This window comes from Aotus nancymaae, unplaced genomic scaffold (assembly GCF_030222135.1).
Source record: "Aotus nancymaae isolate 86718 unplaced genomic scaffold, 86718_ANA_hifiasm-v0.15.2.pri h1tg000009l, whole genome shotgun sequence".
In the NCBI taxonomy this organism is placed as follows: Eukaryota; Metazoa; Chordata; class Mammalia; order Primates; family Aotidae; genus Aotus; species Aotus nancymaae.
This window is the reverse complement of record NW_026988420.1, coordinates 16417778-16441560: the sequence shown is the minus strand read 5'-3', so window position 1 is coordinate 16441560 and position 23783 is coordinate 16417778. Positions and strand designations below refer to the sequence as shown.

General features: G+C 44.5%; 1 protein-coding gene and 1 pseudogene across 2 annotated transcripts in view; both read left to right on the top strand.

Annotated features, from left to right (window-relative positions):
* Window positions 1–168: 168 nt before the first annotated feature.
* The window catches only part of ATP7B (ATPase copper transporting beta), a 78995-nt gene continuing 55380 nt past the window's right edge, over window positions 169–23783 (top strand). For both annotated transcript variants that reach the window (XM_012466215.2, XM_012466214.2), the window contains exon 1: window positions 169–474. In XM_012466215.2, the coding sequence (XP_012321638.1) occupies window positions 424–474 (51 nt within the window). In that variant the 5' untranslated portion in view covers window positions 169–423. The remainder of the gene's footprint in view (window positions 475–23783) is intronic.
* On the top strand, window positions 10703–12271 carry LOC105726689 (keratin, type II cytoskeletal 8-like; annotated as a pseudogene).

Here is a 23783-nt window from a genome sequence, read left to right as displayed (position 1 = left end):
AGATCCCAGGACCGTGTCGGAGCGCACTGGCGCGAGGTGGCCGAGACCGCGGACCAGGACGGGCCTCCCTGTGGCGCCGGCACGGCCGAGGACACTGAGGCACCGGCGGGGCCGGCAGCTCCAGGGCGGACACTGCCAGCCCCTCAGGGAGTGGGTGAGAGTCCGAGGCCCACTCTCCCCGTGTTCGCAGGTCGGGAGGACGGCGGCGCGCAACTTTGAAACACCCTTGTGGCTAGGGCAGCACATTGCCCAGTCCCAAATGAACGGGCGGTGCCTGGACCCCTCCTTGCGTTAGAGCTGCGCCGACGCCCTCACGCCCAGCGCCTCCTCTCCCCGTGCTTTTACACCGCGCTCTCCTCCGCCGACCTGGTGACCTTTGGCTCTGAGCCGGATCAGAGAAGAATTCTGTGTCCGCGCGGGACGATGCCTGAGCAGGAGAGACAGATCACAGCCAGAGAAGGGGCCAGTCGGAAAGTGAGTTTCCTTCCCCCGCGCCCGCGCAGCGTGCGCACTCCCACTCGGAGGACTTTCCTCTCCACGTTCGGCGCTTACTCGCTCCCTGGGGGTGCGCAGGGAAGGCCGAGCCAGAGCCCCAGCTCCAGGGGCGTCGTTTGGGAGAAAAGGACCCTTTAGAAAGAGCGTGTCGAACAATGGAAAACCCCGCACCTCAAAATTCATCTTTATGCTTTTAAGGGGTCTCATGCTGGAGAGGTAAAGGGAGCGTCGATTTGCTGTGCTAGAGCCCTCATGGCTCTAAACGATGAAGTTAATTACCTGGATAAGTTATTCAGAGTCTGGTGCTTGGACCAGATATAAGAGTCTGGTGCTTAGACCAGATATGGTATATCAAGGCCCTGGAACTTTTATAACTGTTTTAAATTCATTTTAATTGTACAAGTAATACATTAAGACAGTCTTTTAAAAATGCAAACCGGCCTGAAATACTTTGCATGAAAAGCAGATCTATTTTCCAGTCTTTTTCTATTCATGTACCTATGTCTTCAGCAAATATTTATTGAGAACTTAGGTTTCAGGCGCAGTGTTGAAGAGTTGATATAGTGGTTAACAAGACATATATCTGTATGTAATACGCACAAACTCAGAGAACTCTTGAGGTTTCGTTTGTTTGAGGTTTGAAAATTTTTATTTTACCTAAATGAGATCACTATATGTGTATTCCCTTTTTTCAGTTTAACAGTATATGTTGGAGATTGTTTAACTGTCTTATTCAGTGCAACCTCTGCAGAGTTTGAATGCATCATAGTTTATTCATGGTTTTCTAGTGGTGGGCATTCTGTTTGCTACTTTTTTTCTCTCTCTTTCTTACAAGTGAACATCTTTGTACATGATTTTTAATGCTGACACTTTTTCTTTAGAATAGACACTTAGGCCTGGATTGCTGGACAGAACAGTAGGCTGTTTCTTTTCCACAGATTTCTGAAACTAATTCAGCTACATTGCTGGGTGCTCTTTAGTGAATTAATCTAGGCTCTGGTGATACAGAAATGAAAACTAATGGATTAATGGATGGACAGAGAGAGGCTGGTTAGTAGGTCATTTGTACGGTGTGATGACTGTGCATTTGATAGGGGTATGAAGAAATGTTGGGAGGGGTGGCTTGTGCAGAGGAGAGACACTTTCAACTTTCTACAGTGTCCCCACCTAGAGAAAAAAATCCTTATCCTTCCAAATCAAGCCCAAGACTTGCCACCTCCTTGAAACGTTCTGTAACTGCTCCTGCCCATGTTGACCTAACTGTCTTCTGGAATCCTCTGATAATAGTGTTGACCAATGTTATTAAGCTTACCCATATGCTGGGCATTGCATTATGCACTTCCTATCCCTCTGTGTGCACTCTCGCATTTAATCCTCACAAAAACCCTTTGATATAGGTATTATATTTTGTTATCAACATTTATTCAACAAATATTTTTTGAGTACACCTATGTGCCAGGTGTTTTAGACACTGGGGATTTAGCTAGGACCAAGACCTTGCCCTCATGAATTTACATCCTAGTAGGAGATAGGAAAAAAAGGGGGGGGGTGGGATAAACAAATATATAGCGTAAGGTTTAAGGGAAAACAACTTCTGTGCCCCGTGAAGATTCACTGAAAAATCAACTGACAAATGACAGATTAGTGGGAGAGAAGGCATACACATTTATTAAGGTGTGTGAGAGTCTTATAAAATAAAATCTCAAAGAAAGGCAAGATCGTTACCACTTTTATACCATCTTGAGGTTACAGAAAGAGTGGGGCCTCTAAGCTTGGGCAAAAACAGGTTATGGTTGTAAATCAGGTTATAGGAGGGAGAGAAGAGGAGACCCGACTAGCAAAAGTGGTCTTATGTAGATGAAACCTCATAGGTAGCAGCCCTCAGGGAGAATAAATGTTTCAGACCCTGAAGCTTCCAAACTCAGCTAATCTCTCCCAGATCCAGACAAGAAAGGGCCTTTTAAAAAAACCTGGCTGCATTAATGTAGATTCTCTACAGATGCTCATCTCTCTCACAAAAGACAGTAGGACTACTTTTATCTGTAGGCGCTCTGAACGGCCATCTCAAAATATGTCAAACAAATCTATTTTGAGGTGAAATGTTTTGGTTTTCTTCAGTAGCTTTATTTCAGGTACTGGTAAGTACTGTGAAGAAAATAAAGCATTTTGGGACCAGAAGTTCAAGACCAGCCTGGGCAGCATATCAAGATGTCATTTCTAACACACACACACATACAAAATTAGCTGCACACAGTGATGTGTGCCTGTTTCCCAGCACTTGGGAGGCTGAGGTAGGAGGACGGCTTGAGCCCAGGAGTTGGAGGCTGCAGTGAGCTGTGATCCTACCTCTGTACTTCAGCCTGAGTGACAAAGCAAGGTCCTGTCTCAAAAAAAAAAAAAAAAGAAAGCAGAGTAAGGGAATAAGATAAGGAATGACATGAGTGAAGAGGAAGATGCTGTTTTAAGTAGGTGGTTAGGGAGTGATTTCTCTGGGAAGGTAGGATTTTAGTAGAGACCTGAATGATTCAGATTTCAGAGAAGTGTCCTAGACTGAGAAACCATAAAGTGTGAGAGTCCTAAGGCAGGCGTGTGGTAAGAAGAAATATATACTTGGTCTTGTCCCAATTCCTGACATAGCTTCTAAAACCCTTGTAATTTTTTGAGAAATGGTGATAAGAGCATCTTTTGTTGTTTATAACAAATCCCTTTCACCTCTATCTGAGTTTCTGCTAACCAGAGGGCTCTTGATGGGCCCCTAGATAGCTTCAGGATGGAGGCTGATTGCCTGAGGAACCAACCATGTGATTAGGGTATTCGAAGTTTCAGCCCCATACTGTAAGCTCTGGAGATTGTGCCAGTCACCAATGGACAATGATCTAATCAGTCATGCCTGCAGCATAGAGCTTTCTTTAAATTTTTTTTTTTTTAACCAACGCAGTGGATCACAAATAAAGCTTTCTTAAAAACCCTAAATAATGGGTTTTGGAGAGCTTCCTGTTGGTGAACACATCAAGGTGCTTCGAAGGTGATGCCTGGAAAGGGAATGGAAGCTCCTGGAAACTTCCATTCCCATATCTTGCCCTCTCTTTTCCATGTGGTGGTTTCTTAGCTGTGTTTTTATAATAAACTGGTGATAGTAAATAAAGTGCATTTCTAAGTTCTGCGAGCTGCTCTAGCAAATTACCCAACCTGAGGAAGTGATTGTAGGAACCTCCTGACTTCACAGTCAGTTGGAAGTACAGGCAGCCCAGACTTGGTGACTGGCATGTGAAGTGTGGGCATTCTTGTGGGCCTGAGCCCCTACCTGTGGGGTCTGTGCTAACTCCAGGTGGTTGGGGTCAGAATTGAATTGAATTGAATTGTGGGGCACCCAGTTAGTGTCTGGAGAGTGAGAATTGGTTGGTGTGAAGAAAACCCCCACACATTTGGTGTTAGAAGTGTCGTGAGTGGAAAACAGTACAGAAGACATGATGTTAGAGTTTGGGGAACAATAAGAAAGCCAGAGTGGCTGGAGCAGAGGGAAGGACGGGAAGTGGTAGAACAGGAGGTCAGAGTTCATCATTGCTTTACAGATGGGGAGACTGAGTCAGGCACAAGTTACGTACCTTGCTAATAAGAGGCAGATCTAGGATTGAGTCCTAACCAGGCCTGCCTGACTTTCTCAGCTATTTGTTATTGTCGAAACTTATTTGACACTTGTCATACCACCTGGTAGGATTATTTAATGAATATGGCTTTTATTTGCAACTCTGTGCTTGAAATGGGGACCAGGTTTGTACCCTTTAAAAAATATTTCCCACAGCACATATAGGTGCACCACAGTTGTTCTTGAATGAATGAATTCTCGACATGATTTCTCCATATTGTTTTCTCTTGAGAGACCTCTCTGTGGGGCAGCAGTGACCTGGTCATTCAGCCTCAGTCCACAAACATGGAGCACTTTCTGTTTGTCTGGTACTGGACCAAGCAGGGGAATGCAAAGATGAAGAGAGGTCAACCCCTGTGCTGAATGGGTGCCAGGACAGAGCTGTCTACACAGTACAGCACCCACAGAAGGTTTACAAAAATTACTTCAGTAGGAGGTGGTGCTCGAGTGGGTCTTGTAGGAAGGGCATGTGTTGACTAGGCATACAGGAGCATGGAGAGAAGGGCGTTGAAGGCAGAGACCAGCATACTTAAAAGTCTAGAGGATTGGAAATGGAAAGAGGCATTTAGGGGTTGTGAGGGTCATGGCAAGGCTGGAAGAGAGGAAGGCTGAAAGGTCCGTGGAAGACCTTGTTTATCAGGCTAGGATTTTGGACTTTGCCGCACAGGAAAACAGCATAAGGCACTCCTGCAAGGCAGAGGGTGAACTGGGCAGGGAACTGCGGGAGACCAGCTAGAGACTATTGGAAATGATCATCCCAATCCAGACCAAAGATGGCTAAAAAGCCTGAAAAAGAACTGTAAGTTGGCTGTTCTACCCTTATTCTCTATGGAATTGACTTCTCTATAGAGAAACTCGGCTGTCTAAACTCAACTGTCCTGAGTGTTAGAGGCCAATGGTAGTTTTAACAGCAACCAAGTGCAGTTGTTACCTACAGAGCCGGATAATAAACTAAGCTAGTGAGAGAGATGGGTTTTAAGTGCTTCTTTACCTGATGCACATTTTCCTCTCAATGGGAGGGATGGAGATGGCCCAGTAACATGAACACTGCTCACTGATGCCATACTGTAGGTATCCAGGAAGTGTGCATGTTCAGGTGACTTCAGTATCATTTTTATCTATAGGAGAAAATTGGAATCATTATGTAGTGATATTCTGAAATGTCCATTGCTTCTTTTTCTTGACTTTTTTTTCCAGACTTTTTTTTTCCAGACTTTTCCAGACTTTTTTTTTCTTTACCTAAGTTAAAGGAGAAAATCTGAGCAGATCAAAGGTCAGTGAGATAGAGGGCAAAGCAGAGAATGACTTCTTATTGCAGTGTAACTAACATAGCAAATACAACTTTTAAAACACTAGGAATTGTGAAATCTGTCATTTCTGAACATAGAAGTTTTGTTGGAGCTGGAAATTCAGGAAACCACATGGATGGTGTGGCCAGCAGTTTCTTGTTTCTAATCTCAATTGTGCTTTCCAATGCCTTTTACTTGTCCTTATCAACTGTGTATGATTCTTGGCAAGCCTTCACCACTTGGAGTGAGCCCTCTGCTTAATCTCTGCTGTCCCTTATTTTCAACAGGTAACCTCACTTCTTACTCAAGAAAGTTGACATTGAGTATGTTTTTCTTCAGCTTTCAGCCTAGCTCTGCCAACCATCTTCAATTTTTCTTTCCCTTTCCAACTTTTATTTTTGTTTCAAGGGTTAGATTTGTTACATGGGTAAATTGCGTGTTGTGGGGGTTGGGTGTACAGATAATTTTGTCACCCAGAAGTCAGCATAATACCACATAGGTAGTTTTTTAATCTTCTCGCTCCTCCCCCAGTGTCTGTTGTTCTTTTTTTGTGTCCATGTATACTCAGTGGTTAGCTCCCACTTAAAAGTGACAACATGCAATATTTGTTTTTTTGGTTGTTGCGTTAATTTGCTTAGGACAATGACCTCCAGCTCTATCCATGTTGCTGCAGAGGACATGATCTCACTCTTTTTTATGACTGTGTAGAAGTCCATGGTATAAATGTACCACATTTTCTTTATCTACTCTATCTTTGATGGTCATCTAGGTTGATTCTATTTTTGCCATTTTGTGAATAGTGCTGCAGTAAGCATACACATACGTATGTCTTTATGGTAGAAAGATTTATATTCCTTTGGGTATACACCCAATAATGGGATTGTTGGGTCAAATGGTGCCTTGTTTTCTTTTTTTTTTTTGACAGGGTCTCACTCTATCACCTAGGCTGGAGTACAGTGGCATGATGATGGCTCACTGCAGCTTCAGCCTCCTTGGGGTCAAGCGATCCTCTCATCTCAGCCCCTCCCTAGTAGCTGAAACTACAGGCACATGTCATCATGTCCAGCTAATTTTTTTTTTTTTTTTTTTTTTTTTTTGGCAGAGAAGAGGTTTCGCCATGTTGCCCAGTTCGGCTGGTCTCAAACTCCTTGGCTTAAGCAGTCTTCCTACCTCAGCTTCCCAAAGTGCTGTGATTACAGGCATGAGCTCCTACACCTGGCCAAATGATAGTTTTATTTAAAATTCTTTGAGAAATTGCTTTCCACAATGGCTGAACTAACTTACATCATTTTCTCCACAACCTTGCCAGCATCTGTTATTTTTTGACTTTTTAGCAATAACCATCCTGACTTATGTGAGATGATATCTCACAGTGGTTTCAGTTTGCATTTCCCGGGTGATTCGTAATGTTGAGCATTTTTTCATGTGCTTGTTGGCCGCGTGTATCGTGTATGTCTTTCTTTGAGAAGTGCCTATTCATGTCCTTTGCCCATTTTTTAATGGGTTCTTTTTTGCTTGTTGATTTGTATAAGTTTCTTAGAGATTCAGTATTTTAGACCTTTGTCTGATGCATACTTTGTAAAATTTTCTCCCATTCTGTAGGATGTCTGTTTATTCTGTTCCAAATTTTATTTAGACCTACAACCCATTTTTATCTCCTTATGTCTAGAATCAGAGGACAGGCCTGTCTGCTTTTCAAGGTTGTCTTCTCTACCAGGGTCCTGGACACCTTCCTCTCTGCTTGTTCTGGAGACTACTAGTTATTGACCATGTTTTCTCTTCACCTCCAGTTTTTCTCTTTTTCTGCTGACTTTTTCTGCCTGTGACACCATGCAACTTGCTCTTATTCTAAAATCTCTCCCATTACTTTGTTTCTCTCGCTAGCTGTCATACTATTTCTCTTCTCCCTTCCTCCCTCAGTTTTCTAGAAAGAATAGTCTGCACCTGCTCGTTTACAGACGGCGCCTAGGAGCCCCACGTGATTCACGAACAAGAGCATGATCACTGCCATGTCACCCTCCCAGCTGCTCCTTCCTCATCTTTTTGCATCACCCATAGGAGTGCCTGCCACAGGGGTCCTCAATTTTGTGTTCATTGTAACCCAGCTTTTTATTTTCTATTAAGCTTTGTTATAAATATATACATTCTTGAATAATACATTATTTAGTTTTCCTCCTTTCTGAACTTCATACATATGATATTACAGTACGTTTAGTCTTAAAGGACCAGCTTTTCTCATTAGACATTGCATTTCTAAGATTCATTGCTGTGTTAAATGCCATTGGGAGGTATACAGTAGAGTTTATCCAGTTTCCTTGAAGAGTACTTGGAGGTCTGTGGGTTTTTGTACTTCATGAGCAGCTCTGTTGTGAACATTCTTGTGTCTCCTGATGCACAAAGGCCGTCTGCTCACTGCTTTTCCCATTGCCTTCTGGCTTTTCCTTCACCACTGTCCAGAATCCTCTCTTGCTTAGGTTTCCACTATTACCAAAGGCAGATCCTCCCCAGTTCTTATTTTAATGGCCTCTGCTATGGTTTGAATGTTTTCATCCCCTCCCAATTTCATATTGAATCTTAATCCCCAGTGTAACAGTATTAAAATGTGTGTCCTTTAGGAGGTGATTGAAGCCTTCACGAGTGGGGATTAGGTGCCCTTATGAAAGGGCTGGATGGAGGGAGTTTGCCCCTTTTCATCTCTTCAGCCACATAAGGACACCATGTTTCTGTCTTCTGGAGGATACAAAAACATGGCTCCATCTTAAAACAGAGCAGCCCCCACCGGACACTGACTGACCCACTGGAGGCTTAATCTTGGACTGTCCAGCCTCTAAGAACTATGAACTATGAGAAATAAAATTCTATTATTTATAACTACCTAGTCTGTGGTATTTTGTTATAGAGGTACAAAGTGACTAAGATAGAAATTGGTACCAAGAAGTGGGGTGTTGCTATAACGGATACTTGAAAATGGGGAGGTAGCTTTGGAACTGCGTAAAGAGTAGAGGCTGGAAGAGTTTGGAGGCACATGCTGGAAAAAGCCTAGATAGTTATGAACTAAGCATTAAGGATTATTTTGGTGAGCGCTCAGCAGAACAGAGCTGTAGACAGAACATGAATCATCTTAGAGATTACTTACGTTGTCATGATCAGATTGTTGGCAGACATATGGACAGCAAAGGTCATTCTGATGAGGTCTTAGATAGAAATGAGGAATATTTTATTGGAAACTAGAGAAAAGGCTGTTCTTATTTTATTTCTAAAATGGAAGAGAACTTGGGTCAATTGTGTCTGTGCCCTAACGCTTTGTGGAGGATAGAATTTGAGAGTGATGAACTTGGATATTTGGTGGAAGAAATCTCTAAGCAGAGTGTGCAGGGTGCTGCATGGCTTATCTTGATTACTTATAAGAAAATGCAAGAAGAAAACGAATTAAAGACCGAAATTATAATCAAAAGGGAAGCAGAACTTATAAAGATTTGGAAAATTTTCAACCTGACCAGAACATAAAGAATAAAAAGGCTGCTGAGAAGAATGGCCTTTGGGACTGCTACTCCTGTCACAGGCCCAGAGTGCCTGGACCTTGAGGGCAGGACACCCTCTAAGGAGGGTACCATGCCCCATCAGCAGGGCTGTGGGTCTAGTTGCCCAGGGCCACCTCGAGTCTCTGCTTCCTGCATTCTGCAGTGCTCCTTGGCCACCCCAGCTGTGGCTCAGGTGTGGCTGGGGCTCTGCTCTGGAAGGTGCAGGCTATAAACCTTTGTGTCCATGTGGTGCTAACTGCAGCTGAGCAGATTCAGGAGCTGTGGAGTGTGGCTACTTCCATCTAGATTTCAGAGGATGTCTTGGAGAACCCAGGGCCCAGGCAGAAAACATCTATGGGGAAGAGCCACCACAGAGTGCCCCGATTAAGGCAATACCATCAGGGTCATGAATTGGGAAGTGCCAGACTGTACACAGTTCAGGGCTCCATCTAGGGGGATTGAAGGGGAGACTTCTTATAAAGTGTTCAGGGAAGCAAAACAAAGAGAATAATTGATTGGTTAAAGTAGAAAGACCTAGTTATAAGCTGTCATGAGATTAGAGAAAAAAGTGAAAAGGAATAAAAAAGACCCTAGTTAGAGTTTAGTTGGTGGTTTCTGATTGATCAAGTCTCTAGTTAGAGGAAGTTGATGGATTCTGATTGGTTAAGCTTAGGCTTTGTTTTACTGTTTATATTGAGTTGGGTTTGGTTTGCACAGGAACCTGAAGTGCTGGAGTCGTTTCAGCCTGCCTCCTGATTAATTATTTTTTTTTAACACAAGCTAGAATGCAACTCCATCTGCCTGATACCTGATGGCCTAAGACAGCTGGTGGCGCTGCCACCCTGTATTTTGAGTTGCACACAGCTGAAACAAGGGAAAGGCAAGGATAATCCTGCTCTCTTTTAAGGAGCCTGCTCAGGAGCCCTGACAAACAACTTTGCCTTATATTCCATTGGCTAGAACTTTGGCTAGTTTTCAACATCTTAAAAATGGAAGACTTTACTGTGTAAAACTCCAGCTATCCACATTCTCTTGGGAGCTCTGGTGATACCAGGCCTTTTGACAACAGTTGGCTGGAGCTGAGGAATGGTTGCCCCCTCCAGGTGGGTATGAGCTCCTCCTGTGGCCACAAGCCCCGCACGGCCTGTTCTGCTCATTTAAGTCACTGCTTGTGACAGTACAGGCACACCTTTGCTTTATTGTCCTTTTGCAGATGCTTTTTTTTTTTTTTTAAACCAGTTGAAGGTTTGTGGCAACCCTGCACTGAGCAAGTCTACTGACGCCATTTGGGTAACAGCATGTACTCACTTCATGCCACATTTTGGTAATTCTCATACTATTTCAGATTTTTCATTATTATTATATCTGTTACGGCGATCTGTGATCAGTGCTCTTTGATGCTACTATTGTAATTGTCTTGGGGCCCATAAAGATGGCAAACTTAATCTATAAATGTGTACATTCCGACTGCTCCACTGGCTCCAGCAGTTCCTGTCTCCGTCTCTGCCTCCTTTTCAGGCCTCCCTATTTCCTAAGATAAAACAATGTTAAAATTAGGCCAATTAATAAACCTACAATGGCTTCTAAGTGTTCAAGTGAAAGAAAGAGTCCGCCCCCTTTAAATCAAAAGCTAGAAATGATTAAGCTTAGTGAGGAATGCTTCTCAAAAGCTGAGATGGGCTGAAAGCTAGGTCTCTGGTGCCAAACAGTTGGCCAAGTTGTGAATGCAAAGGTAAAGTCCTTGAAGGAAATTAAGTACTACTGCAGTGAACACATAAATGATAAGAAAGCAAAACAGAAGAAGCAACTTCTCCGCTCCTTCTGGAATCTCTCTCTGGTTCAGCCCGCCTGCCTCCACTCCTGCCTCCATCATGTCCATCAGGGTGACCCAGAAGTCCTACAAGGTGTCCACCTCTGGCCCCGGGGCCTTCAGCAGCCGCTCCTTCATGAGTGGGCCCATTGCCTGCTTGAGCTTCTCCCAAGTGAGCAGCAGTGGCTTCCGGGGTGGCCTGGGTGCAGGCTATGCTGGGGCCAGCGGCATAGGCTTGGGAGGCATCACTGCCGTCACCATCAGCCAGAGCCTGCTGAACCCCATTAAGATGGATGTGGACCCCAACATCCAGGCCGTGCGTACCCAGGAGAAGGAGCAGATCAAGACCCTCGACAACAAGTTTGCTTCCTTCATCGACAAGGTGCGGTTCCTGGAGCAGCAGAACAAGATGCTGGAGACCAAGTGGAGCCTCCTGCAGCAGCAGAAAACGGCTAGGGGCAACATGGACAACATGTTTGAGAGCTACATCAACAACTTGAGGCAGCACCTGGAGACTCTGGGCCAGGAGAAGCTGAAGCTGGAGGCGGAGCTTGGCAACATGCAGGGGCTGGTGGAGGACTTCAAGAACAAGTATGAGGAAGAGATCAATAAGCGTACAGAGATGGAGAATGAATTTGTCCTCATCAAGAAGGATGTGAATGAAGCTTACATGAACAAGGTAGAGCTGGAGTCTCGCCTGGAAGGACTGACTGACGAGATCAGCTTCCTCAGGCAGCTGTATGAAGAGGAGATCCGGGAGCTGCAGTCCCAGATCTCCGACACGTCTGTGGTGCTGTCCATGGACAACAGCCGCTCCCTGGACATGGATAGCATCATCACTGAGGTCAAGGCGCAGTACGAGGAGATTGCCAATCGCAGCTGGGCTGAGGCGGAGAGCGTATACCAGATCAAGTACGAGGAGTTGCAGATGCTGGCTGGGAAGCACGGGGATGACCTGCGGCGTACGAAGACTGAGATCTCCGAGATGAACCGGAACATCAGCCGGCTCCAGGCTGAGATTGAGGGCCTCAAAGGCCAGAGGGCTTCCCTAGAGGCCACCATTGCAGATGCTGAGCAGCGCGGGGACCTGGCACTCAAGGATGCTTGTGCCAAGCAACAGGAGCTGGAGACTGCCCTGCAGCGGGCCAAGCAGGACATGGCACGGCAGCTGCGTGAGTACTAGGAGCTGATGAACGTCAAACTGGCCCTGGACATCGAGATCGCCACCTACCGCAAGCTACTGGAGGGCAAGGAGAGCCGGCTGGAGTCTGGGATGCGGAACATGAGTATCCATACAAAGACCACCAGTGGCTATGCAGGTGGTCTGAGCTCTGCCTATGGGGGCCTCACAAGCCCCGGCCTCAGCTATGGCCTGGGCTCCAGCTTTGGCTCTGGCATGGGCTTCAGCTCCATCAGCCGCACCAGCTCCACCGAGGCTGTGGTTGTGAAGAAGATTGAGACCCGAAATGGGAGGCTGGTGTCCAAGTCCTTTGACATCCTGCCCAAGTGAACAGCTGCAACAGCCCCTCCCAGCCTGCCCCTCCTGAGGCTGCCCCAGAGCCCGGGAGGGAGGCCACTGTGCAGGGCAGCACAGGGAACAGGAGACCCACCTGATGCTCAGCCCTAGTCCTCAGCCTACCCTCGGGGAGTTTGCTGCCTGGGGAACCCCCTTGCCCATGCCTCCAGCTGCAAAACAATTCAATTGCTTTTTTTTTTTTGGTCCAAAATAAAATCTCAGCTAGCTTGGAAAAAAAAAAAAGAAAGCAAAACGGCTTTATTGCTGATACGGAGAAAGTGTTAGTGGTTTGGACATAAGCTCAAACCAGACACAACATTCTTTTAAGCCAAAGCCCTTCAGAGCAAGGTCCTCAACATTGAAGCAAGACCCTCCACCAGCAAAAGATTATTACTTACTGACAGCTCAGATGACTGTTAGCATTTTTTTATAATAACATACTTTAAAATTAAGGTTTTTTTTTTTTTAGATATAATGCTATTGCACACTTAATAGACTGTAGTGTAAACATGACTTTTATATGCACAAGGAAACCAAAGCCTTTGTGTCACTCACTGTATTTGGATATTTGCATTATTGTGATGGTCTAGAACCACACCCATGATATCCCTAAGGGATGCTTGTATTTGAGCTTAGATCCCTGGCTTAAAGGGATAAAGGAATGAGTGAGGGAGGAAGGAGCCAGCTTTTGCATGAGGCACCTTCTGATTTATTTATTTATTTATTGAGTCAGTTTCTCTGTTGCCCAGGCTGGAATGCAGTGGCATAATCATGGCTCACTGCAGCCTTGATCTCCTCGGGCTCAGGTGATCCTCGCACCTCAGTTTCTCGAGTAGCTGGGACTGCAGGCGTGTGCCACCATGCCCAGCTAATTAAAAAAATATTCTTTTTTGTGGAGGGGGTTTCGCCATATTGCCCAAGCTAGTCTTAAACTCATGGGTTCAAGTGATTCTCCCATTTCAGCCTCTCAGAGTGCTGGGATTACAGGCATGAGCCCCCACGCCTGCCTGAATGTTTAGTGTTGTCTGAAAGTTTAGCAGTCTTTTTATAGCAAGCACACTTGTAAGTTGTTTTTGCTTGACATTCTTTGTCATTCATTCAACAGATCTTTATTGAGAAATTCTTTAAGTGTCAAGCACTGTTTTAGACCTGGGAAAACAGCAGTGACTGGACGAAATAGATGTGAAGAGGCCATGTGTGGTGACTCAGACCTGTAATCCCAGCACTCTGGGAGGTCAATGTAGGTGGATTGCTTGAGCTCAGGAGTTGGAGGTCAGCCTGGATAACATAGTGAAACACCCGTCTCTACAAGATAAATAAATAAATTAGCTGGGCATGGTGGCATGCACCTGTAGCCCCAGCTACTTGGGGGGCTGAGGTGGGAGGATCACTGGAGCCAAGGAGTTGGAGGCTGAAGTGAGCCGAGATCGTGCTAGTGCATTCCAGCTTGAGTGACAGAGTAAGACCCTGTCTTTAAAAAAAGAAAAAAGATGTGAAAGATTCCTGCACTTGTGAAACTTATATCCTGAGGAGATATTGTTAGAAAGATATTTTACCTACTTGGTAAAAGATATATTATTGCATTTTGTGGTGATTGAGAACTCTCAAGAAAAATGACAGGGAAGAGTGATAGGGAATTGGGAGTGTATGAAATTTAGAGAGGGTAATTTGGGGGAAAATTACTGAGAAGTTGACTTTTGAGGAAAGATCTCATGGAGGTGAGGAAGTGAGCTTTCTGGATGTGGGATGTTGGAGGAAGGTATTTCTAAGCTCGTAGAAAGTTCCAGAGGCAGGTGCATGCCTTGCTTCATTAAGGAACAGCAAGATCAGAATGATTGTTGCAGAGTGAGTAAGGGGCCAGGAGTGTGAGGATAAGTTGGAAGGTAATAGGAGGGCTGCAACCGTATAGTCTTACAGGTCATCATTGTAAGGATTTTAGGTTGTATTAAGCACATGGGAACCCCCTGGAGGCTTTTTAGAAGAAAGACATCTTTTGACTTCCCCTTAAAGGCATTCTTCTGACTTTTGTGTTGAGAATAGATTTTAGGGGGTAAGAGCATAAGCTAGGAGGTCAGATAAGAGATTCTAAGCAATAATGTAGGTAAGATGAGCTGGTGGCTCCTGGGTTCTTGTGGATGTGTTGAAGTGATTGGATGCTGGATGTATTTTGATGGTGGAACTGATAGGATTTGCTAAACATTTACATGTGGGTTTGAAAGAAGTAAATGATTCTTTTTTGCTTTTAAATTTTTAATTCATTTTTATTATTTTTGAGACTGAATCTTACACTGTCACCCAGGATGGAGTGCAGTGGTCCAGTTATGGATCACTGCAGCCTCTACCTCCTGGGCTCAAGTGATCCTCCCATCTCAGCCTTCCAAGTAGCTGGGACTACAAGTGTGCACCACCATGCCCAGCTAATTTTTTATTTTTTGTAGACATGGGTTCTCACTATGTTGCCCAAACTGATCTGAAACTTTCAGGCTCAAGCAATTCTCCCACCTTGGCCTCCCAAAGTGCTGGGATTACAGGCATGAGCCACTGCACCTGGATGAGATGGTTCTTATCAAAGGGAAATCCAGGATTTTTTCCTGGACAAGTGGAAGGAAGGAGGTGTATTTACTAAGATGGGGAGGACTCTGGGAGCAGCAGAGGAAGAGCAGAATATTGAGAGCTCTGTTGTAGATGAGTTAAGTTTGAGATGAATATGAAACACCAAGGAGATGGTGATGAGGCATTTGAGTCTGTAAGTGTAGAGTTTGGGAATTGTAGGCTACAGGTGGTGATATAGTCTGAATGTTAATGTCCCTGCCAGATTCATATGTTGGAACCTAATCTCCAAGGTGGTGGTATTAGGAGGTGAGGACTTCAGGAGGTGATTTGGCCATGAGGGCTCTGCCTTCTCAAATGGGATTAGTGACCTTATAAAGAGGCTTGAGGGAGCCACTTTGCTCTTGTGCCATTTGTGGATGCAGCAGCAAGGCACCATCTATGAAGCAGAGAAAAGCCTTCACCAGACACCGCATCTGCCGGCTTCTTGATCTGGGACTTCCCAGGCTCCCGAAGTGTGAGCAATAATTTTTTTTTGTTGTTTAGAAATTACTCAGTCTAAGTATTTTGTGATAACAGCCTGAGTGAACTAAGAAAGGTTTACTTCTCCTGGCCTGGATGAGTACACAAAGAAGAAGTACAGATGGAGAAGAGGTCCAAGGGCTGAGCTGGGGCCACTGCAGCACTTGGTGATTTGGGAACTTGGAGGCTCTGGCAAAAGACTCTTACAGGAGCTGTTGGTGGGAAGGGTAGGAGGAAAATCAGGAGGGTAGGGCAACTTGGAGGCTGAGCTTGGATTCAAGGACTGGTCACCTTGGGCAGTGCAAGAGTCACTGGGTGGCTGAGAGTGAGGATGGGTGTGGGGAGTGGGGATCTCAGGAGCCGGAGAGGGGATAGGATCACTGTCTAGGAGAGGGAAGAGTAAGAGGACTAGGGGGTAGTTGGATTGCCAGGTGGCAGCACAGGTCCTCTCTCAGTTAGTGGTGCTGAATCAGAGTGCGGCCAGCCAAGCTGGATGTGCGTTCTGTTTCATTCTTGTTGAGCTGCTAGGGGACAGGCATGGAGCCCAGTGGAACTGAGAGTAAAGCAGTGTTGGAGTTTTGCAGGTAAGTGCCAGACGATGAGGGCAGCCAGAGAAGTCAAAGGTGCATGGAATGAACTGTGAAATGGAAACATTGGCTTTTACTTTTCGGTAATCCCATTGTTTCTCTTTTTGGCTGTCCCTTCTCTTTATACTTTAGAACTACCACAATCATTTTTCACTCAAGACTGTTCAGCCAAGTGCAGTTTATTTAAGAGTACTCCTTCAGCGAGCTTACCTAGATATGTGTTTGTTTGTGTCTGTCTCCTGTTAATAGGCTGGGATGAAAGTCCTGCTAAGCCGGTTGGTTCAGTCTTGGAGACCAGCAGAAGTGGTGGGAGAATGAAACCAAGTAGCTGTAAGAGCCCACCAGTCCTTCCCTTCCCCTGCTCCCAGTACCTAGTGTTTGAGTGATTCAGACTTTAATACTGCCCCTTACTACCGTTCTTCTCTCCCAGCTTGTCAATAAATTTCCAAGGGCAGTATGTGTCTTGTGCTCCCCTCATGGTCTTCTCTTGTGCGTACACTTAAATATTTGGCTCTCAGGCTGTAAGTAATCTGCGTTGGTTAACGCTTCCCGCTGTTGTGAAGGATGGGCTGCTGGAACCCTGACTATTGGTGGCTGTGCTGTTTGTGGTGCTCACGTTCTCTGCTTGGGAACCCAGTATGCAGCTTTCATGCCAGGTTCTGCCCTCCTGTCACAGAATCGGGGACTCCTCTTCCCGTCTTGGGAGGCCTGGCCTGGGGATTTTGTCTGGGAAGCCCTGCCCAGTGTGAGCCTCTAGCTGGTCTGAGCAGGTAATCTTGTGAGTGCTGATATATTTTAACCAGATGTCCCTCCTTCAAAGAGTCCTTTGTCCAGGAGGTTCATGGAAACATGAGCTGCCCATCTGCCTTTGGGCCCAGGCTTCTCAGGTTGCAACAAGATTGTTTAGGACACCAAAGAGATATTTATTTCTATACAGAAAAGATCCACAGACTGGGAGGTAAAAAAGATGAATTTTCTTCTGGAAAATGGCTTGTGAAATTTGTACATATAGAAAGCAGAATAATCTAGTGGAAGGAAACCCTTGAAGACCTTTCTTCAGGAATATATGAGGGACTGATAGAGTTTGCCCTTGCGTTGTGATAAAGGGGACAAAAAAGTACCATGAAATTCTAGGTAGAAAGCACGTTCTGAGCAGTATATAGTTCAACTCATTTATTTAAATATGGTTAAATATACATATTAAAATTTAAAAATGTAAATATTTAACTGCTTAAATATACTTATTTAATGTCTGATATTGTTCATCACCATGTTAGGTCTGTGGACAGCTAAGATATCAGATCCTTGTGTTCCCAGGATCTGACCATGTTTCCCAAAGTGAGCACGTGCCCGTAGGCATCAGTAACAAGTGTGGACTGAGCTGACTGCAGCCTAGATGGACAGGGAAGACTTGTCCTCCAGCAGTGTTACAGGCTGAGCACCTGCTGGCACCCTGGTGTTGACGTTAGTGATGTTGAAATTCAGATAAGGGAGAGAGCCCCTGGCAGGATTCCACAGAGAGGCAGGACTTGAAGGATAAGAAGGATTAGATGGTGCCCAGAAGGAGAGGAATGGGGAAGCCAGGGTCAGATGTGAGGAAAGGGGAAGGTGCCTGAAAGAGGCGTTTGGACTTAATGCTGTAGTCTGGAAAGGTGGTGGTCTGTGCCTTGGCTGTTCCACAGGTTCCTTAGATTCTATGGGAGCAAAGGAGAAGCCACTGTGTTTACTCCAGACTTGCTTTCTTCCCACCCTCCCTCTTCATCTTGGTGCACACATCACCATGTGCCCAGTCTGCCAAACTGGAAATGGCATTGTCATCCTCAGGCCCCCTCTTTGTGTCACCTGCTGTGATCCAGTGGTCACTAAGTTGGGAGCCCGCCTCATTTGTTAATCCTATTCTACTATTAAATTTCCTGCCCCTTGTAATCCCTCCTCTCCTGAGTCTTCATTCTTGTTTCTGCCCAAACTGTTTCCAGATCACAAATGTGATTCTGTGAGTCCTCTGCTCAGAATCTCCTGGTGATTTTACACCACCCACAGGACAAAGTCTAGACTTCTACCCTTTCTAACCTGGCCCCAGTCCATTTTCCTGGCCATCTTCTGGGTCTGAGCCACCATCTAGAAGTGGTTTGAATGGCGAAGTATTTCAATTTCCTGGAGCTAACAGGAAAGACTGTTTAAAAGCATGTGAGACATATGATCCCAAGATAGTTTCCTTATTAGCTATTCATGGGTACAGTACAGAAGAAGCATTTATGTTTATAATGATCTCATGTCACCAAGGAAAAGTTAAAATTTGTTTAATAACTCACTTGAAAAGGCAGCAGAAAAATAGATGTCACCTTTGGGAAGGATTTTCACCAAGAATGACAAAATCTTCTAAAAATCTAATGCTTAAAGAGATAAGCTTCAGTTACCTGGAATGTCTGCTTCTGGCACCCAGTAAATGAAATGTCAAGTGGGCAGCAGGGCATGTGAGATCCTGATAGATCCTATCAGGAAGGGAGAGACATAGATAAGTGAGACTTGAAGAATCACTGGAAAGCAATTGCAGATGCACCTGATGTATTTACATGGGCTCCATAGAGGCAGCTGCACAGCCCCATGGTGCTGGCCTCTGTCTGGCAGGGAGGCTGGGGTTGGGACCCAAGGCCTTTAGCATCAAATATGCCTTTCCTTTGATGGAAATGGGTTTGAATGATATTTCCTGGAAATTGAGGCAGGTTCTTTGTTTTTTTTGGCTGAACACTTAGAAGGTAAGAGGCAAGCCCAGACACATTTTGGAGGAGTTGGTTGCGCAGCGTGTGCTTTAGAAGTGATAGCAATCCGCATGGAGTGCAGTAAGAAGCAGCAGGATAAAGCAGGCACGAAGGGCCTTCAGTGCATGGATCAGCCTTGGGATTGCCTTTCCTCAAAGAGAACAGATCTCTGGGACAGGAGTTCTTGGGGCAGGGATGGCAGTGTTAATGGGAGAGGAATCGTTGTTGTAGGCAACCTATGAGGAGGCAGCCTTCAGTGACCTTGGGCTTGTGTTCAGAATGCCTCCATTGGGTGCATGCCTTAGTGACCCCCTGCTGGTACATTCTTCTGTGAAGAATAATGCAGAGAGACAGAGTGACCATTTTACCAGGGAACTCAATTCCACGCTCACTTGCTGCAGCAGGTATGGCTGGGATTAGTGGCTGTGGTGGAGCTGTTCCAGCTATGGGGGATGAGGTCCCTCCTTCTGGTCTCGCAGTGGTGGGGTGGGGTGGGGTGGAGTGGGGTGGAGGGTGGGAATGAAGGCAGTGCTGCCCGACAGAGCAGGCTGCTGCTGGAATTACCACAGTGTCATGTGTCTCCTCCTATTAATCCTCATGTGGAACAGCAGGTAGCCTGAGAAGCCTGACTTGTGCCTTAGTTCCTGGCCGTGGTGCTGCATATAAAAACAGATGAGCCTTCTTAGCCAATGAGTTTGTACAGTCAGTTCTTACTGAAGTCAAGCCTTGGTCCAAGGGAAAACAAAGCTACAGGAAACATGGAACTTTCTTATACCTTCTTGAAAATGCAAGTCATGTTGCCTAGGAAATACTTCTCTCACCGAGTATTCTGCACCCCGCCAACACTGGAGCTATGGAAGAGGCAGCTGAAGCTATTCCAAGAAAATGTGAGCAGTTTGGTAATAAAAGGAAGTGGCATATCTCTTCTGTCTCTAGACTGGGTTTCTAGGAGTGCACATGGCCAAAAGGAAACTATGCTGAACTCTGGGGGGTGATTACATGCTGGGCTCATGGACACATTGGCTGGGTGTCCAGTCTGTGTTGGGTGAGGGTGTGGACGGGCTGTGTGCAAAGATTGACAGTGCTGCACGAAATGTGATGAGTGAGAGGGTGCCAAGTGCTGGGATGGGGGTAGATAAACCAAAGCAAGTAGGTGCAGTCATATGCAGCTTGCCCAAGTTCCCAAAGCTTGCTGCCAGACCAAAAACTGCTGGCAGCCTCTCCTGGGCTGCGTCAGGAGCAGAAGGGTGTCTTCCTCCTGCTAATTAGGAGACTTCTAAAGCATTTCCCTCTGACACGACCAAATAGTCTGCTGAAGGTGAACTGCTTTAGTGAGGAGGGAAGGTGTGGCCATGGACTCTGCGATGGAGACAGCCAGGGGTGAGATGCTTCAGAGCCCCGAGCAGTCCTTCCTGGCAACTCTGAGTGACCCGCATGTGACCCTACTGTCTGTCCACAAGCAGTGTTTCTTTAGGAAGAGCCCTGGGGTCAGGCACTCAGCCAGGCCAGTGTCTACTGAGGAGGAAGGCACTTCACTATCAGAGGAAGGAGAATTTCCACAGAGAGTTTTAAATGGAACCCGGGAAATCAGTTCCAATCAGGTCAGTACAATTGCAAATGGGCTAAAAAGTCAAGAAGGGCTTGCATCATTTAAAGATGGAGATTTCTCTCCGTGTCTCATGTATGAGGTATTAGGGAGAGGTCTGGGGAGGGGAATGAGCATGTGAATGTAGCACCTAGCAGGAGTCAAGGTGAATAATTTCACTATGACTTGGAAGTTTGGGTTTTGTTGCTTTTTATTTTCAGGATATTTTGTAAGCCTTTATGAAGCAAAGGTTTTCAAAAATGCAAGTCAAACAAAAATGAATCCTTTCTTCTTTTTACTATATTTTATAGTGTATGCCTTATTTTGTTAATTTCTACATTTTAACTTAACCTTTGGAAAATGCTGCAAAATGAAGTTCTTTTTCTTAAGCAAATGGAAATTGTGTTACTACGAAGGTTAGGTCATGTCCAAAAGTAGGACGGCATAACATTTTTGTAAAAATGGTGCCTTTTAGTAGCATTTCTGAGCGGACTGGTGGTGTGTATAGTGTCTTTTTCACTGACCTAGTCAGACGAAAATGAAAAAAGACTTTTGAAGGCATTTACTAGTTAGATACAAAGGAAGGTTTTATAAGTACTTTGCCTCCTCTAAGACTTATTTTTATGCTGTTCATTGGTTTAAAAGTCCCAAAGACTAAAGGAAATTTTGTGAAAAGAATTTTCGAATGTACTTTGCAAGAGAATTTACATACGTTGAAGTCACAGGGTACTTGGATATTGAAGACAGAAACTCTTTTTAAGTATTTAAAGATTCTGCATTTTACTGTCAGGTTTTTAACTAAGGATATAACTATGCTCAGATGTATTTATTTAAAAATATTAAAAGTGTTTTTTGGTGTTCTGAATTTGTAGAAAATTCCAGGAGACTCCTTTGAAGTTTCCTTCCAGGTGAATTTGAAAATAGGAAATGTAGGCCGGGCGCAGTGGCTCACGCCTGTAATCCCAGCACTTAGGGAGGCCGAGGCGGGTGGATCACGAGGTCAAGAGATCGAGACCATCCTGGTCAACATGGTGAAACCCCGTCTCTACTAAAAATACAAAAAATTAGCTGGGCGTGGTGGCGCGTGCCTGTAATCCCAGCTACTCAGGAGGCTGAGGCAGGAGAATTGCCTGAACCCAGGAGGCGGAGGTTGCGATGAGCCGAGATTGCGCCATTGCATTCCAGCCTGGGCAACAAGAGCGAAACTCCGTCTCAAAAAAAAAAAAAAAAAAAAAAAAGAGAATAGGAAATGTAGAATTATTCAAGTGGCTGCCAGCAGTTTGGGTAACTTCTACACAGAGGTTCGAGTGGTTTTTGGGAGGGAAGTGAGGTGATGGATACAATTTTAATTACTTTGTTTTCCAAAGTAGTTTTTAAATTTTCATTTCATATCTCTTTAAATTGTACTAAGCCAATAGCTAAACTAATGTGTTAAATCATGTAGAATTTAAAGAGTAACAGAGCTTTTAATCTTTTAATCAGGCTTTTCATATGTTGCCTGTTTGTACAATATATAGTGAACATTTATACTTTTAGCCATGTGTTTAAAATAGTGAAATATTAAATATTTTGGGGTGTAAATGCTTGAGGCATTTCTTTAAAATGTCCAAGCTATTACTTTACAAGTTCCAGCCTATATCTGAAGTTTTGATATGACATATGCTAGTGATTTTTAAGGCCAGCACCAATCTGTGACTAGTGGGGCAACCTGAAGCTGACTAGGGGAGCCTCCTCAGAAAGGAGGGCTGGGGAAGAGGCCTTGGTGGAGGGATCTGAATGCAGACCCATGCTTTGTCCATCTCAGGTTGTGGGGCCTGGGCAGGTGAGTCTTGGACACTCTCATTCAGACTCTTCATTGCAAAGCAGGTGATAAAATCCTGCCTCATATGATTGTGAAAGCACTTTGTAGATTATCATTCAAATGCAAAATAGTATTATTACTTCCACCAAAATTATACTTTTTCAGAAGAATTTCCAACTCTAAGGTGTGTTTGATGTGTTGTCTGGATAGGACTGTGTTAACCCAGTAATCTATCTGTGAGTACAACTGCAACTCTGTTTTTCCTTTCTTTGTTTTTTTTTTCTAAATTTTTTATTTTGGGACATGGTCTCTTGCTGATGCCGAGGCTAGAGTGCAGTGGCATGATCATGGTTCACAGCACCTTAGACCTCCCAGGTTCAAGTGATCTTCCTGCCTCAGCTCCCTGAATAGCTGCCACCACAGGTGCTCGCTACCTTGTCCAGATAAATTTCTCTTTTTATTTGTAGAGATGGGGTCTTCATATGTTGCCCAGACTGGTCTCATACTCCTGGGCTCAAATGATCCTCCTGCCTCCACCTCCCAAAGTACTGGGATTATAGATGTGAGCCACCATGCCTGGCAGCTCTATTTTTTCTAAAGCTCTGATTACAAAAGTAGCATATACTCATTATAAAAAACAAATTTATGATGGAATGAGGGGAATACAGAAAAGTATAAAGAAGAAAATCAAAGCAATCATTCTCCCAACAAATATGAATGTGTATATGTATATGTGAGTATGTTTATGTGTACATATGTATTTTTAAAATAAATATGAGATTAAATTATACATACTATCTTATACTTTGCATTTATTACTGAATATTTTGTGGACATTTCTATATGTCAATATATATATGCACCTATATTATCTTTTTTTTTTTTTTGAGACATGGTCTTCCTCTGTCACATAGGCTAGAGTGCTGTGGCGTTAGCTTACTGCAACCTCCACCTCCTAGGTTCAAGCGATTCTCCTGCCTTAGCCTTGTGAGTAGCTGGGACTACAGGCACCTGCCACCACGCCTCTATCTACTTTTTGTATTTTTAGTAGAGTCAAGGTTTTGCCGTGTTGCCCAGGCTGGTCTCGAACTCCTGACCTCAAGTGAGCTGGCCACCTCAGCCTCCCAAAGTGCTGGAATTACAGGCGTGAGCCACCGTGCCCAGCCTATATCATCATTTTTTTATTGTAGTTCCACTTTTAAATTTAGGATTAATTTTTAGAAAGAATTTATCCTCAAATAGAAGAAATTTGCAGTAGCTGGTTTATGATTATAAAAAACAACTCAAAAGTTAGTTACAATTGAGTATCCATTCATTGTTAACAATGTACTGATTCAAAGACTGTTATAAATCAGCTTTGCACCTTGAGAACTAACATTTAGCACTTGGTATATGGTAGGTACCTTGCTCTTGTCACTTAATCATTTTAACAACTTTAGTAGGTATCATTGGTCCACCCTTAACAGATGAGAAAGCTGACTGAGAGCTTATGTCCCCTGAAAGATTTAATCCCAGGTTTATCTGACGACAAGTCCTTACTTTTCCATTGAAACACTGAAGTGTTATTTAATACACTGGACGAGACAGAGTTTGAAAGTATTGGAAAGCTGCTAATTCGTACTGATGGAAAATTAGCTTTCAGGTGGCACAGTGTTCAGAAAGGACACAGATGGTAGCTGCTATGAATAAAACATTTAAAAAT